General features: G+C 25.2%; 1 protein-coding gene across 4 annotated transcripts in view; it reads left to right on the forward strand.

Annotated features, from left to right (window-relative positions):
- LOC111629950 (protein 4.1-like) overlaps positions 1-15,750 on the forward strand; it is a 55,475-nt gene that overhangs the window by 10,947 nt on the left and 28,778 nt on the right. For 2 of the 4 annotated variants that reach the window (XM_023373915.1, XM_023373937.1), the window contains exon 2: positions 9,582-9,789. In XM_023373915.1, coding sequence (XP_023229683.1) covers positions 9,598-9,789 — 192 coding nt within the window. In that variant the 5' untranslated portion in view covers positions 9,582-9,597. The remainder of the gene's footprint in view (positions 1-9,581; positions 9,790-15,750) is intronic. The other 2 variants (XM_023373922.1, XM_023373928.1) reach the window with 1 other exon arrangement.

The following is a 15,750-nucleotide window of genomic DNA, read 5'->3' on the forward strand; positions in this document are numbered from 1 at the left end:
GCAATTAAACAAGAAAATATTGAATAGATTGATTGTAACCTTTCTGTAGACCTCTTTCTGCTCCAAGAGTACTAAGAGACAAGGAATTCTTTCTAGACTGCATAATATCAAAACACTTACTAAAACACCTTTTCTTGCAGCCGACGCTTTATTATAACGACTTTCAAACGTTTTCGATCTTATTAAAAGACCTTTCTCAAGAAAATAAAATTAACTAAGTAACAAAATAAACGACATAATCGTAAATCGAACGCTTAGTACGAATAACTGTTTTTTAAATCTTTCGAACTCGCTTATAATCCGTTGTACAACGTTGTATAATGTTGAAAGTCGTTTGTATTAATCAGTAGTTTTGATTTATTACAGCCAATTTAACAAGGAATTATAATTTAAAAGTGAAGTTTTCATATAATTCTTCAATGGGCAATTGTTTACTGAAGAGTTAGAAAATTTAAAAAAAAATCAATAAACCTTTTTGATTTGTATACATTTCAAATTTTGATTTATTTTAAAATCTGTTTTTAAAATGTTTAAAATTCTCATGTAATAATATAATATGAAGCCTGAATTATATTACCAAGTATAACCTTAAATTATTACTTAATTTGTATTTACTATATAAAAACACTGATTAATGTCTAGAAGCAAGATCAGTCTAGAGGTCTTGATAACACAACTGGTAAGACATGCCTGGCCAGTATGCAGGAGTTACAGGTTCATATCCTGCTCCAGATTTATTTTAAGTCTTTTAATTCTAAAAATTATACACAACTTGACTCTATGTACTATACATATCATTGAGTTATATATACTGTATTATGATTAAGATTGTTAAAGAGTGATAAGAAAATTTTATATGCTATTTTGAGTTTTTCCTTCTAGAATTTTTTTTTAAATATTTAATAACTAGAAATTCATTTTAATATTTATAATGATGATGACACCATTACCCTTAGGGAAATTTCAGAATAAAATGTTAGTCATAATATATAGTAATCTAAAATAATTCTTCTATTAGGTGTAAGTGCTCAGTAATTCTATTTGAAAGTTTAAATTTTATTTATTTATTTATTAAATATATGAAGATATCATATTTACAAAGTTTCTTTTAATGTTTAAAAAAAATGTAAAAAAATTTTTTTTTGAGATATTCTCTTTTTTAATTTAATTACATCTTGAATGAAGCTTGAAATGTAGAACCTTTTGGGAGAATCTTAATCTTAATATTTAAATATAATCATTTTTATAATTTTTTAATATTTTTTGTTCTTAACTTTGATGACTTCATAAAATGAGAATTTCATATTTATACATTTTTGACCTTATTTTTAAATAGTAGTCTTAAATTAATAAGGATAAAATTATTCAAAAAATATTTTTTTTTTAATAATAAAATATGTTTTAAGTTTTTTTCCTGTCTGTATTAATCAATTTGAAATATTTTCACCACAATATAATTTTATCAGACAATTTATAAATCTATTTTGTTTTGCCAAGTTCCATATATGTAATTCTACTATGGGTCATTGCTCTTACTCTTTCTGTTAATACTTTCAGAATCTAGTTTATAGCTGAATAAATTGATTTTATTTTTGTTATGGTGATAGATGATTCATTCATATTTCTTTAAATATGATTAGAAATATACTATTGTTCCATTTATATATATTTTTTATATATATTATGCTAAATGTTAGATATATCTTAAATATAAATCAAGGAATTTTTTGGAGGATGGAGCCCAACATAACCAGGACAAACTATCTCTCATCACTCAGGTATCATTGTGATCTGGTCAATCCCATGATGAGTATGATTAAAAGACTTGCATAGTGCCCACAAGACAGAGTCAAAATAAAAAAAATCCTTAAATATAAAATATTAGTAGCGAATACTAACATGCACTACTGTTTTGTAAGTTCTGATTATTTCTAAAGTTCATAACACCAAAGACAGTTTATTACTTTTATCACTTTGATTATAATAATTTCTCTTTTTAAAAAATTTTAGAACAACTTGCATTATACATTTGTAATGCTGTACACTGAGAATGATGTCTTCTGATTCATTCATTTTTTATATAAACTGTGTGCATTGAATATTTGATATTTTTGCATGCAGATATATGAAAACTTAATAAATGTCAACAATGTGATTACGAATTATGCTTGTATGACATCTGCTTGATAGAGGCTATCCATCTATGTTAAATTTAATATAATGGAACATACATTATTCTGATATTGTAATAGTTATTCTGGCTTAGTCTAGGGATGTTTATGTAGAAAATTATATCATATTTATAATATGGTTATCTTAGAAACAATTCTTCATTGCTTTTATTTATCCAATTTGCATAAGTTTTAAGGTTGTAGGAGAACATAAATTGTTATAAGTTCTATTTAATACTGTTTGTGTTTTTGTGTGTTTAATTAATATATATATAATTTTATTATATCATATCAAACCTGTCCAATGTATATGGGAATTTTAACATAAATAATAATGAACCTTAATTTTCACAAAGCTTCTCAATTGTATACTTTCATTAAAATATATTTTTATACAGCAAAAAAACCGTCATATTTGCTCGAGCACATTTGATTTATATCATCCATCTTCTGGAATTTAATATCTGAAGATAGTGTAAATGCAAAAGCATTCTGTGAATCTGATAGACTGATATGTTAATTTCTTTCTGGAAAAACATTTTGGTCAAATTGTGTTGATTTTGAGTACTTAACTGTTAAATATCCACAAATACTTGAACATAGGATTTAATAACATTTATATTTGTATTGTATTCTTTAAATAGAAATATTTGCATGATTTTACAATATGGATTTTTGTATTTCTTACAGGTAATTTTTTTTGCTAATTTATTTTTATTGCTTAAAAAAATCTGTTATCATTGCAAATATTAGAAATATTAAACTTACCGCCAATATGTGTAATGAAAAGAAATTATTTTTTTATAATATCTAATAAAGCATACAATTAATTTTATAGTGAGATTTTTCCAATTTTCACTACTTAAGAGCTGACAAATAACTACAAATTTAACACTTTATTCAGCAATTTTTCTTCTATAAGAAACTTGTTTTTTAATGTAAAAGTTTACGTGTTTTTACTTCTCTTAAAATCATGCAATGACTCATTTTATTGTAATTAGTCTCATCCATCCATCATTTCTATTCGGTTTTCTATTACTCATTTGCAGAATAAATATATATATACTATGTAATTACTTTTGTATTCATACATAAGTTGTTGTAACAACTTTTTGTAAAATGTAGTTGACAAAAATAGGTAGGGCTTTTCTTGTTAATAAAGACTCAGTAGAAAAACATCTCTGCATTCTCAGTTTAGTTTCAAAGTTGTACATAAATTATATAATAAACTGATATAGAATACTTTCTATCTGTGGTTAAAATGATTTTTCTCATTATGTTTATATTTTGAATAATCTAAAAAAATTTTAGAATTGTTTAATGTTCATGAAAACGTAGTAAACAAAGAAATATTTACAAAACAGCAATTTATTGAACAAAACAGGAATATTTTAAATTCTGGTTAATTTTTTACAGTTCAAAAGAGATAAAATGATTGTTTTTAAAGATCTTTTCTATAAAAAAATTATTTTTGTTCCTATTTTGGTAGCTTAAAAAGTTAAAAATCATTGCAAATACAATGTAAATTATAATTTTTTTAGTTTAAAAAAAATTCATTTTATACAAAATATCTATTCATAAAATGATAGTTTATTGAAGCAAAAATTTCTTTTTATTCTCATTTATATTAAAAAAATTTATGGTTGATGTAGATTTATTGATAATCATAAAAAGTTCTTCATAAACTAAATATGGTCTTGTGGACTGCTAAATTGGAAACAATTGATTTTATAAAATAGAATATTTTCTTCAAAGAAATTAGTGGTAAAATTATTTAAATAGCTTTGATTTTATATTTATTTTATTTTGTTATTAGTTACATATAATTTTTAGGAACCTTTTTTTAAAAATGCAAATTTATCATCATATGCTAAATGTTCTTTATGATAGTCTATTTATTGAATGTAGTTTTGTTCATAGTGCAGTTTTTAAATTCATTACTATAATTGATTATTTATTTATTTCTTTGATGTAATACATAATCCTTGCTGTAACTATGTACATTCTATTCTACACTTACAAGCATCAAAATTTCTTTGACTTTATTAGAAGAATATGAACTTATGTCTTACTATTTATTAATATAATTATCTTTTAAGAGTGAAAATTATTAATTCATTCTGCAAGGTTATTGTGAAGACTGATCTGTACCATTTAAAATTTAAAAATATTAGAAATAAATCTTAATTTGTCCATATTTGTAAATTTTTTAAAACATCTTTAAATTTGTTTCACTTTGTTTCTTCTTTCATTCTTTTTTCTTTTATGAATTAAATAGTAAATTATATATATAAAAAAACAATGAGAGAGCATTGACCTGACTTGAAAGCAATAAAATGAAGTGAAATGAGGGATTAGGTATACACCCACACATTCTCTCTGATCAATACTTGTTACATTATTTCTTGGTATAAAAGGTTTCTTTAATTAATACAAAATTTTCAAAGAACCTGCTTGCTTTAACATTTTTCTCTGGTTTAATCTTGTTTTTTTTTTCTTTTTAGTAGTGATATAATTAATTGTAAACTTTAAAGAATCAAATAATAGTTTTTATGTATGCACAAAGCAAATTTTAAAGAACGGAATGAAAAATTAGTTTTCTGTACTATAGTTTTATATAATTACTATAATCCATGAAGCGAAAGACTAGGTATGAGTCAATCTGAGGGGAAAGGATCTGTCAGATGAAAGGAAGTTGACACATGGATCAAAATAATAAAATTTGTAAAAAGAAGTAAAACAATAAAATCATTTATGATAAAGATAGTATAAAAACATTTTAAAAATGTAAAAACAAAATAGCTAAAGAGATTGGATTCATGTGCCAACTTATACATGTCTCTTTCTATTCTTCATCTGACATAGACCCTTCCAGCTCCGGCTGATTCATATCTACTCTTTTGTTGTGTGGAGATACGCCTGGTATTACATGGGCAAAAAGTAAGAACAACAAATATTAAAATGAAAACCATATTATGAGTTTGGTTATTTTAGCCTACTATTGTCATGTTTATCCTGATGTGTTAAGTAAATTACAATATGTAAAAAGAAAATGTAACAAAATGGAATAAAAATAACAAAAATCTACTTTGAAGAAGAAAAAAATCAATTTTATTTAAATTCATTTAACAAAAATAAAAACAAATGAACAATCAGATTTTGAGGCAATTGGACCTATTATTCACCCCTGAAAAACTCCCAAGTATGTGTTTTGTGGTTGCAAAGAATGCAATATTCAGATGGTATGGAATGGCACAATTTCATTGGTCAGATAGATAGAAATTGATGTTTTCCAGCATAAAATAGTCATTGATTTCTGCCTGAATGAAAAGATAATTCAAAACATCCAAATTTTTTCTAATGTTAGCTTTAACATACCATTCACCAACTGAAATGGTAACCAGTTAGCCTATTTTTCACAAAATTTGACTGGTTATATATTTAAAGTCAGCACCCTCAAACTCATAGAAACATGTTTTATGCTCACTGGTAACTTTGTATTAAATAATTTTTCTATTCTGATGACACTATCCCATTGGTGAGATAGAAAGGAGAGCCTGTTGACGGTGGAGGTTGAAGTTAATTCAACCAAAACTAGTCATTGACCTCGTGGATTAGAGGATGATCCCTGAAAAGTCATTGCATTTGCTCAAACCGTGTCAAAATGTATAAAGAACAAACTAACAAAACTTTCCTTTCTAATATATAAAGAAGAACTTTTCATAAAATTTCTAGATTTAATATGGTAATATCATTTGTTATTCTCTACATGCTTTATATTCATTCTATTGATTTAAAGCATTTTACTCCAGATGTTTAAAGTACATAAAATTGTTATGATCTGTCCACTTAAGTTTTCATACTGTTACATCTCATGTATTATATTTAAATTCAAATTAAAAAGTACATATCATGCATACAGTTTTCTAATAAATTATATGTATTTGAATTAAATACATGTTATCTACATTCTAGCTGTTTGACTTTTATGTTATATTTAAATTCTTTTAATTATACCTTGTTCATTTCCTATATTTTTAACAATGACTTATGCTGACTTGAGCTTGAGAATGAATGTTGTTGCTAAATATAAGTTAAATAATATTGAATTATAAATTCATATAATACTGTTAAAGAACTGTAAATTAATAGAAATTTTTTTTTTCTCTAACTTTAGTATTTGTTTTTCAGTTTTATGAATGAAATTAAAGTTAAATATTAGTAACAAAGTTTTAAGGATTAATTTGGTATTGATAATATTAGTAATATTGATTTAATCAATAAAGTTAAATATGTTTATAAAATTAAATATAATACTAAAAGTATTTTTTGTCTTGAATTCAATTAAGTCCGAATTATATTTCAATTAATAATTACTTTTATTTTATTGATTTAAAAATAAATTAACAAGTATGCAAAAAAATTTGTTCATGTTTATAAAAGCTATGTAACTTTCCCCAAATGCAGTTAGCAATTGTACATGATTTTAAGAACATAAGTTGCCTAATAATTATTAAACAGACACTAAATGAATTTTTTTTATAAACCATTCTTAATTATTGTAACCAACATAAAATGTATTTTAAAAGCTATGTACAGTATATTAGTTTAATTAAACTAAAAAGAAAGTAGTCCATGAATTAATTATTTAAGAAAAAACTACATTAGTTAATAGATCACTGAGCTTGATTAATTTCTTATTACAAGTGACTAGTTTAGTATATTTTATTTTGTCCAGTTCAGATAAATTTTATTCTTAACATAACTTTTATTCATAACTTTTACATTAAAAAAAAATATATCTAAATCAATGTGTCAAAAGCTATATTAACAAAACCAAAGTACATTAACACAATTTATGTTGTGTATGCATGCATGGTCACACTATCAATCTCTCGCGCGAAGGAAAAACATCTAGTGATTGGTGCTTAAGGAAACATTTATGTTTGAAGTAATATAGCACAGATTATTGTTTATTTGGACTATCAATGTAGATTTTTTTATGAATCTTTAATGATTTTATTTTACAAGCATCAACTTTGTGTTTTTTGTATTATTAATATATATTTTTTTTTTTACTTTTGCAGACCTTTCTTAAAATAATTAAATATTATAGTTACTGACATAGCTGGTATGGTGATTATAACTTTGCAACATTTTAATATTTTCAAATATTAAGAATTTTATAAATTAATTAGTGCCGTGTACAAATTTTAAAAATATATTAAATTTGTTTATTGTCCTAGCCATTGTTTATTAATATATTTTTATAATTGTGCCATCATCACAGGAAAAAAAATTTTTGTTATACATATTAAAATGGATGAGAACCCCAATAAAAATCAACTTTGTTGTGTTTCTGGGGTGTGATAGGACTGAAATTTGAATACTTTTTTTGTATTCTTCAATTATTTTGTGAATTTTTTTAGTATTTTTTTATATTATATAAAATTTTAATTGAACTAAAAACATTTTCACTTCAGATTTCTTAAAATTGTTGCACAATTTAGCATATCAAATCAAACAAATTTTTACCTATTACTAAATTTACTTTTGATAAGTGGATAAGTTTTTAAAGTAACAATGAAATTTTTTCATAACCATGAGTCCTAAACTGCAACAACTGCACATTTTTTTAATAGTTGTGTTAATGGATTTAACACTATTTATTAATTGTAAGCCATAATAATCTCACTTTTCTCTATTAAGTTTCTTTTCATAAGTTCAGTAGTAATATTTGTTTATTTGTCTACACAGCTGACAGTCTAAGCAGCAGTTAGGTTGCCTAGAAGGAATCATGACTTGCAGACACATACATTCATTTTTAATAAGAATTATGAAATTATCTTTTAAGGCTTATATATATATAAGTCTTAAAAGATAATACTTTGTTAATACTCATGTGTATATATATATATATATATAAGTATGAGTATTAAATATCATAATTCATATATATTAAAAGAATAGTTTTTATGATAAAAATCAATTAATAAATAACAAAAACATTTTAAGAGTTATGGATTTTAAATATGATTTTGTTTTTGGGAATTCTAAATATAAATTTTCTTACTATTGAATTTTTATATTTTATAAATAATAATAATAATATATAAATAGAAATTTAATGATTAAATACATAATTAATTCAAAGAAATCTTAAAAAAAATTGGAACTGAATACTTGTCTGTATCTTATATACTAGGACTCAGTTCTATTCTGAATTATATTACTAACCATTTATTTTCTAAATAAAGTAGCCCCTCATTATATCATGCTTGTTGCGAGACAAAGAAAAAGCACGATATATCCAGCAGTGCACTATAACTGAGTACTAAAAATTCTGGGCTTTTACTAAACAGATTATACATGTTATGGAATCTCTATCCTCTATTCTTTCAATAGCAGGTGTTTCTGATATAAAATAAGCATAGTTTTTCAATACTGAATTTTATTCATGATTATATCATATTAATTGACGTTTACATAAACATCGATACCACAAATGCCCATTTAGCATTATTGTTACTTTAACAATGACAATTAAAGACAAAAACTAGTGATATAAAAACAAAATATCAGTTGCGATTTTATTATACAGTACTGTATTTCATAATAGATCACTTATTAAAAATTTGTGTAATGTATATTTTTTAATAAAAATTATAAATACTGTAATTGAAAATTTAAAAAATAAATATTGAACATATAATAGAACATCAAAACTTATAAAATTATAGAGTAAAAATTCTCTAAAAAGCAAAATAAACTTACTACTGTATAAAAGTTTAGAACTTTCTGTTCAGAAATAAAGAAATCTTTTCCTTACACATTACACAATGAATTTGAAATTTTATAATGTCAATTCACATTAAAGATGTAAAATTTCCAATTCACAGAAACTTGTAAATGAGGAGACTACTTAAAACCAATAAATAAACAACTTTTAATATTAAAAGGAAACATATTTGATAGTTGATCTGTCCACCTGTTTTGCTTATTTAGATCTAGACAAATTTATTTTTTCACCTGCAGTGGTAGTTTCAAGAACAATGGTAGGAATAAAATACTGTATTTTGTTGCAAAAAAGAAATGAATGACAATTGGTAATTTAAAATTTATTGACTTGAATGCTTTTAAAATTTGAGGGACCAGAAAAAAGTGCGATATATCTGAACTGAGATATAAAGAGGGGCTACTGTACTTATTTTATTTTAATATTAATTTAGTTGGTTTAATAATTATTAATATCAGGATTTGATTGCTATTACTTTAACAATGAAACATTTAAGTATAAAAATCTTTCTTCTCATGATATAATAAAATTTAAGTTAGATCTTTTTATACATATATTATACCAAAAGTAAATATTTAATGAGTAAAATGGATTTTTTTTTAATTATTATTAAGCAGTGGATGAACTGTGATGGCTGAAGAAAAAGGAGACACTAAAGAGCAGAAAGCTCAGTCTCCAGTAGAAGGTAAAAATACGAATTCAAGCCCCGAAACTAATGCTAAAAACAATAAAGAAGTAAAAAAAGACAATGCGAACAGAGGAAGATTAATGATTTGTCAAGTTCGATTATTGGATGGAACAGATTTTGAAAGTCACGTTGAAGTAAGTATCTGTAATCTTAAAAAAAGTTTTGATTGCCCTGGATTGTATTTTTATGTGAATTATTGTTGTTATCCAATTTATTTCACATAAATTCAGTTTATGGCCAGATTTCTGATATCAATCTTTTTAATTTGTACAATTATAAAAATATTTTTTAACATGTATAATTTTCTTATTACATAATGATATATAAAATATAAATTATCTACTCATTACATTTATAGTGAACTATTGAAAAATTGATATTAGTAGGATAAAAATTTAGTAGGATAAATTTAGTAGGATAAAAATGATCTTTATTTTTTATCATTAGTATAACAAAATGATCTAAAGATCATTTTTATCATTAGATCAATTAGTTATAATGATATTATAGATGTACATTTTCCTAATATCAGTATAAAAAGCAGCGGATAACATTTTTGAAATGTAGAATATCAGTTCGTTAAGAGAAATAAAGTAAAAATTTTCAATTGACTATTAATATGTCTCAAAACCAAACTTATTGTAACAACCACAAATGACTTTAAGGTGACTGTTTTATCATTTCAATTTTATTGATTCCAATATGCATTTTGGACAAATACATTAATCCCTCTTCAGTTGGATACAATATTATATAATAATATAAAGTAGTTAGGATGATCTGAAGCTAGAGTGCAAAAAAGTATAATTTCAGTAATCTGACATACATAGGACTGGAATAGTGTCAGATTAAGGAAATTTCCATAATATTGGAAATAAGATAACTCCAGTGGTTTAATCATTTGGGGGGGAAACGTTTGTTTGCATTTCAGTACATTGTATTAATCAAAAACATATGATTACTTTCTTTTTATTTTCTTCCTATGTTACTGTGATTTAGAGTTCTCAAATTGTCAGCCCTTTTAAAATAATTTCAGTTGTCTTCTACCATTTTTCCAACTGATCATAACACAGCAAAACACATTAGATTACTGATCAAGATATCTTAGCACACTATAATTATATTGTCAATTTGGTGGATTTCCATTAAATTTAGCAGAAAGTGGGAGATATAGAAGTTTTGATGGAAAATTTTATAGGACTGATATATGTTTATACATTATTGTGTATAAAATACTGTGTGTGTATGATTTTTTTTATGAGCAGTCTGAGATGATAAGCATAACAACCTTTAATATTGTGAACATGCTCAAGTTTGATATCGTGCACATTTAGTGGAAGATGTTCAAATTTGTAACTGGAGTTTGAACTAGTGAGTGTTTGTGTATGCTGGTAACATCTGCCTGTCAACTAGCAAATGGTCATATTAAAGATTGTACTGTATTGTAGTTAAGTTCACTATAATTTTGGATTTCTGTACACTAAGTAATTCCTGACAAAATATACTCCAGAGATAGTCATAACAATTTGTATGTGTTTCTGTTAAAATGACAATAATGTATTTTGGTATTCATGTCATTAAATTGTCATAAATTAAAATTTTTCACTAATGTTAAGTACAAATAACTAATTTAACTGTGTATTGATATTTCAAGGATGTGTATTAAAAGGCTGCTTAACCTTGGCAATAGTTCAGTTATGGTGGACTGAATTATATGGTTTGGGAACACATTGTTTCGGGACTCTCAGTTGGGGTTCAAAAAGTTTGCAGAAATTTTATTTGATAAACTAAAATTTTCGTAATCGTAATTTATTTGTAAATCAATTTTAACTTATGCAAAATCGTCTGTTTCATTTTAATTACATTTATCATATTTAATCTTGACTATTTAGAAAATATATTAATTAAATTTTTTCCTTTTACTTTAATTCTACATAAAGATTTAGACAGAAGACACTGGATTATCCTTGTCACAAATAGAGTGCATGTTTTTATGAAAAAAGTTGAGTTTTTTGAAAATCTGAAAAATCATTCATCATATATATATATAAATGGACGTGTATGTCCCTATATTTTACTTTTCCGCAAAAACTACACATCGCACGTGAATTTGTAGTAGCCCCAAGTCTCCATTCGTGCATAGGGGTGGTTGTGTCTCGATAGCTATAAAGGTGCGGGAGATATGAGGCTGAAAGTGGTTGAAAGTGGTTTTCTATTTCGAATGTTTTGTTTGAATTTGTTCGAATTAAATTCGAACATAAAATTTGAATATTGGTTCGATTATAGAACGATTGTAAACATTCCAGAAACGTTGAAAATAGTTTGTTTGACTAAACGTAAAAATTCTCTAATTAGTCTGGAAACGGGGGACCTAATTCTTGCATTCTGTGAAAACAGGTAAGATTAGCTATAATGTAATTATCTTAATCTTCACTATCGTTACTTTTTGCCCAGCGAAGCGGGTCCTTGCAGCTAGATTCTAGATTACTTAGAAAAACACAGTCTTTTATATATATATAAAAAAACTATATTACGTACAAATAAAAACCCAGCGAAGCGGGTCCTTGCAGCTAGTATATAATATTTCCTCTGGGCAAGAACAATTAGAATGGTCAACCAAATGTTACATCACAATAAACAAAAATAAAACAATATGATTTTCAAAGCTGTATTTAAAGAATTTTTAATACTGGATGTATATGATTTTTAAAAGTTCTTAAAAAATGCTTGTTTAATTTTAAAAAGTTTCTTAGTTGAATGAGAAGTTTATTTACAGTTTATGATGTGGCTGCTGCTGCCAGAATTTCAGAAAACTGTCTGACAACATTATTCCTAACTGGAGTTGGCTGGCAATGCTTGTATAAAGTGCATGAAAGTTTATTGCCTTGTCTGTCTGTTGACGAGAAGTATGGATATACAATACTGTTGCTCTGACGACATATAATAAAATTTTGTTTCGTTACAGTTCATGTAGTAGTGAAGTTTGATTTAAATATGGATCTCATGAACGTGTTAACATTCGACTATCTAACGTTAGTATTTGAAAAGAGATCGATAGGATAGAAGGCCAAAATGGAAAAATATTGAAGAAAACTTGCAATAGGGTAAAATGAAAAAGTCATAGAAAATTCATTTGAGAAATTTTTAAGTTTTCTGTTATTGAATGCAGAAAAAAAATTGATGTAATGTCACAATCATTTTTATTTTTTTAATCATTTCCATTTTGCTTTTCTAAATTATCTCATTTTTCATTTGTGACATGTCACCAGATTAAAATGTAGGATATATAACCAATTAATGTCTCTTATGGTATGTTGCAGTGTATGTCTAAATAAATATTTTTTACTCTTTATCTTGTAAACATTAATAGGGTCTTCTTATTCCATGTCATTGGGGTTTAGTCAGGTCCACAATGAGGGGTAGCCAAGTGTTGAGGAATGGAACTTGATATGACCAAGACAGACTAGACTGCTCATGAAAAATTTCTGGGATTAATTGTCCAGACTTTTTCTTGAGTTTCCTAGTGTGGTAGGCTGATGCTTTAATTATCTCAGCCATCTACCCATTATATTGAAATATTAGAAAGACTGGTGGCTTGATGGCTGATGCGTGATGTCAGTCTGCCTCTCTAGGGATCTTCAAACAGGACTTTTTCATGAACTGTCTGCCCCATGTATGTCAGGTCTTACTACTTGTTACCCAACCATCCTCATTGAATTTCTGATGGACATACAGAAAAATGTTCAAAATTATTTTAAAAAAAAATATTAGAAAAATTTTAGATCAGAAAAATTTTTTTCTGTTAATTATGATAGTTTGTCTTAAAATGGCATTTTAAATTTTGACATCTATTATTGGTGCCATTGCAATGCTATGATATGGATTTGTTTTGTGTAAATGGAATATCATCAAATAAACAATATTATGTTAAGAATAATCAATTAAAGTAAAAAGTATTCCAGAAATATTATGTATTTTATTCATTATTATAAATATGTGAAAAGTTACTTTGTTACTGAAAGTACTTATTTATTAACATTGTTCTTTTCCTATAATAAGTATTATATTGATTTTTATATTTTGATTCTTCAAATATTTAAAATAGAAAAAAAAATATTGTATGTATCAATGTAAAGGATAAAAGAATAAAAGTGATGATGGTATGCAACTACTATCTCATATGCAATGTGCTTCTATAACATGTGTGCATGCACATATGTAACACACATTAGTTTAGTTTGTTAATTTTTGTTCTAAATGTCAAGAAAATTAATAATTTTTATTACTGAATTTGTTTGGATAAAAAACATTTTAAACGAATAAAATAGTTTTACTTTTTGATCTGAATTATTATTAATTTTTATCAACTCATTTTGTAGATAATTTTTATAGTTTTGTATTAAAAAAAGGGCTATATGATACTACTTTGACAAATATTTAGGTTAAAAAATTTTAATAATAAAAGTTTGGGAATAGCTTCTAATTTACAGTGGATTCACTTGTAAATTGTGTTCTAATTAATTAACCTGATTTTTTCTTACTATTAATTTATGTATGTCAACTTTTTATTCACTAATATAGAAAATATTGTATCAAGTATGATTCTAATACATAAAAAAACATTTCAAGTTCTTTTTATTGACGCTGGAATCAACAAGCATACAATATGCTTTCAAAGTTTACTCAGCACTATCACTTGCTTCTGAAATTAGCATTAGCACTAAATTGAGTGTGATGCTAATGTCTCAAACAATAAGAGTTGTGTAGATCACATTACTGTACATAAGTTTAATTATACACTGTCTATCTAATTATACACTTCAGTATCTATGAGTTACTAAATGTGTGCAGTTAAAACTGCACACATTTAGTAACTCATAGATACTGAAGGATTCTTTTATTTAATATTTTAGCAAGATCTGTTCAGATATTCATTGGCACTTTACAAGTATGATGCAATTTAGGGGAATCTTTATTGAGATTTGACTGTAATGCAGATCGATACAGTTATTGATGAATAAGCTTAATAATTCTCATTATCAGTTGTGTAAAGTGCTTTGAAGACGAAGTCAAAAATTATCAATGCATGGATACTTAAAATATTAAGATAAAATATATTTGATTAAATGTTAGTTTTTATCTTTCAGATCAAAGATTGTCATAATAGTAAAATGATCATACAACATTTATTGACAATTTATTTTATTATTGAATTGATTAAAAAAAACTTTTTATAATTCTAAAACAAAAATGCTCATTATACTGTTTTTTTTTTCTAAATTAAAAAAAATTCTGTATCCAGTACATTAAAAAATAATATGTGACCTTAAACTTTAGATATTTGATAACATCCTTAACCTGATTGATTTGGATAATCCAGCAGATCATTTGGTTATCACAGTGTTTTAAAGCTAATTAATAATCCAAATGAAAGTAATTCAGCTAAAAGTAGATGGCTAGTCTGTCATCATGGGATAAAGTTAATAATTATAAACAAATTTATTTGTAATCATTTTAATGTTTTGGATTATTAATTAGACTTAAAATAGCCCAATAAAAATCCAGTAAGTTATTTGGTTATTATTTAACTTTTAGTTTAAGTTGATTCATAAGATGGTTCAAAAAGTAAGATAAATTGTGTTTACAGTAATAAAACAAGTACACATTCACAAAAAATAAATAGTTTTAGTATATCAAATAAGAAAGACTAAATCTCAAATAGTTTTTAAAATTTGAATAGTAAATTAAATAAGCTGTTATTTCTTGTTAATGAAATACAGAGAAAATATTGTGTGTTGTTAAAATTTATCAAGTTATTTTGGATAAATTATGACTATTTACAGTAGATTCCTGCTTTCATTGCTCAATTTACAATTTTCTGCTTTTACACTAGTGCAAATTTTGATTATGATTGTATGAAATGCCATATTTAAGTGTAGTATTATTTTGTTGGCCAACTCTATACAGCATGATATGCAGCTAAATCATTTCTAAGGACATGATCTCAATTTGACACTGAGCTGGTGGGAAATAGGGCAACACACTTTACAATGATTTACTTAATGATGATTTTCCAGGAACCAATTACTTTGTAA

Source organism: Centruroides sculpturatus, unplaced genomic scaffold, assembly GCF_000671375.1.
Source record: "Centruroides sculpturatus isolate CEXI.00-Female unplaced genomic scaffold, Cexi_2.0 scaffold68, whole genome shotgun sequence".
Lineage (NCBI taxonomy): Eukaryota > Metazoa > Arthropoda > Arachnida > Scorpiones > Buthidae > Centruroides > Centruroides sculpturatus.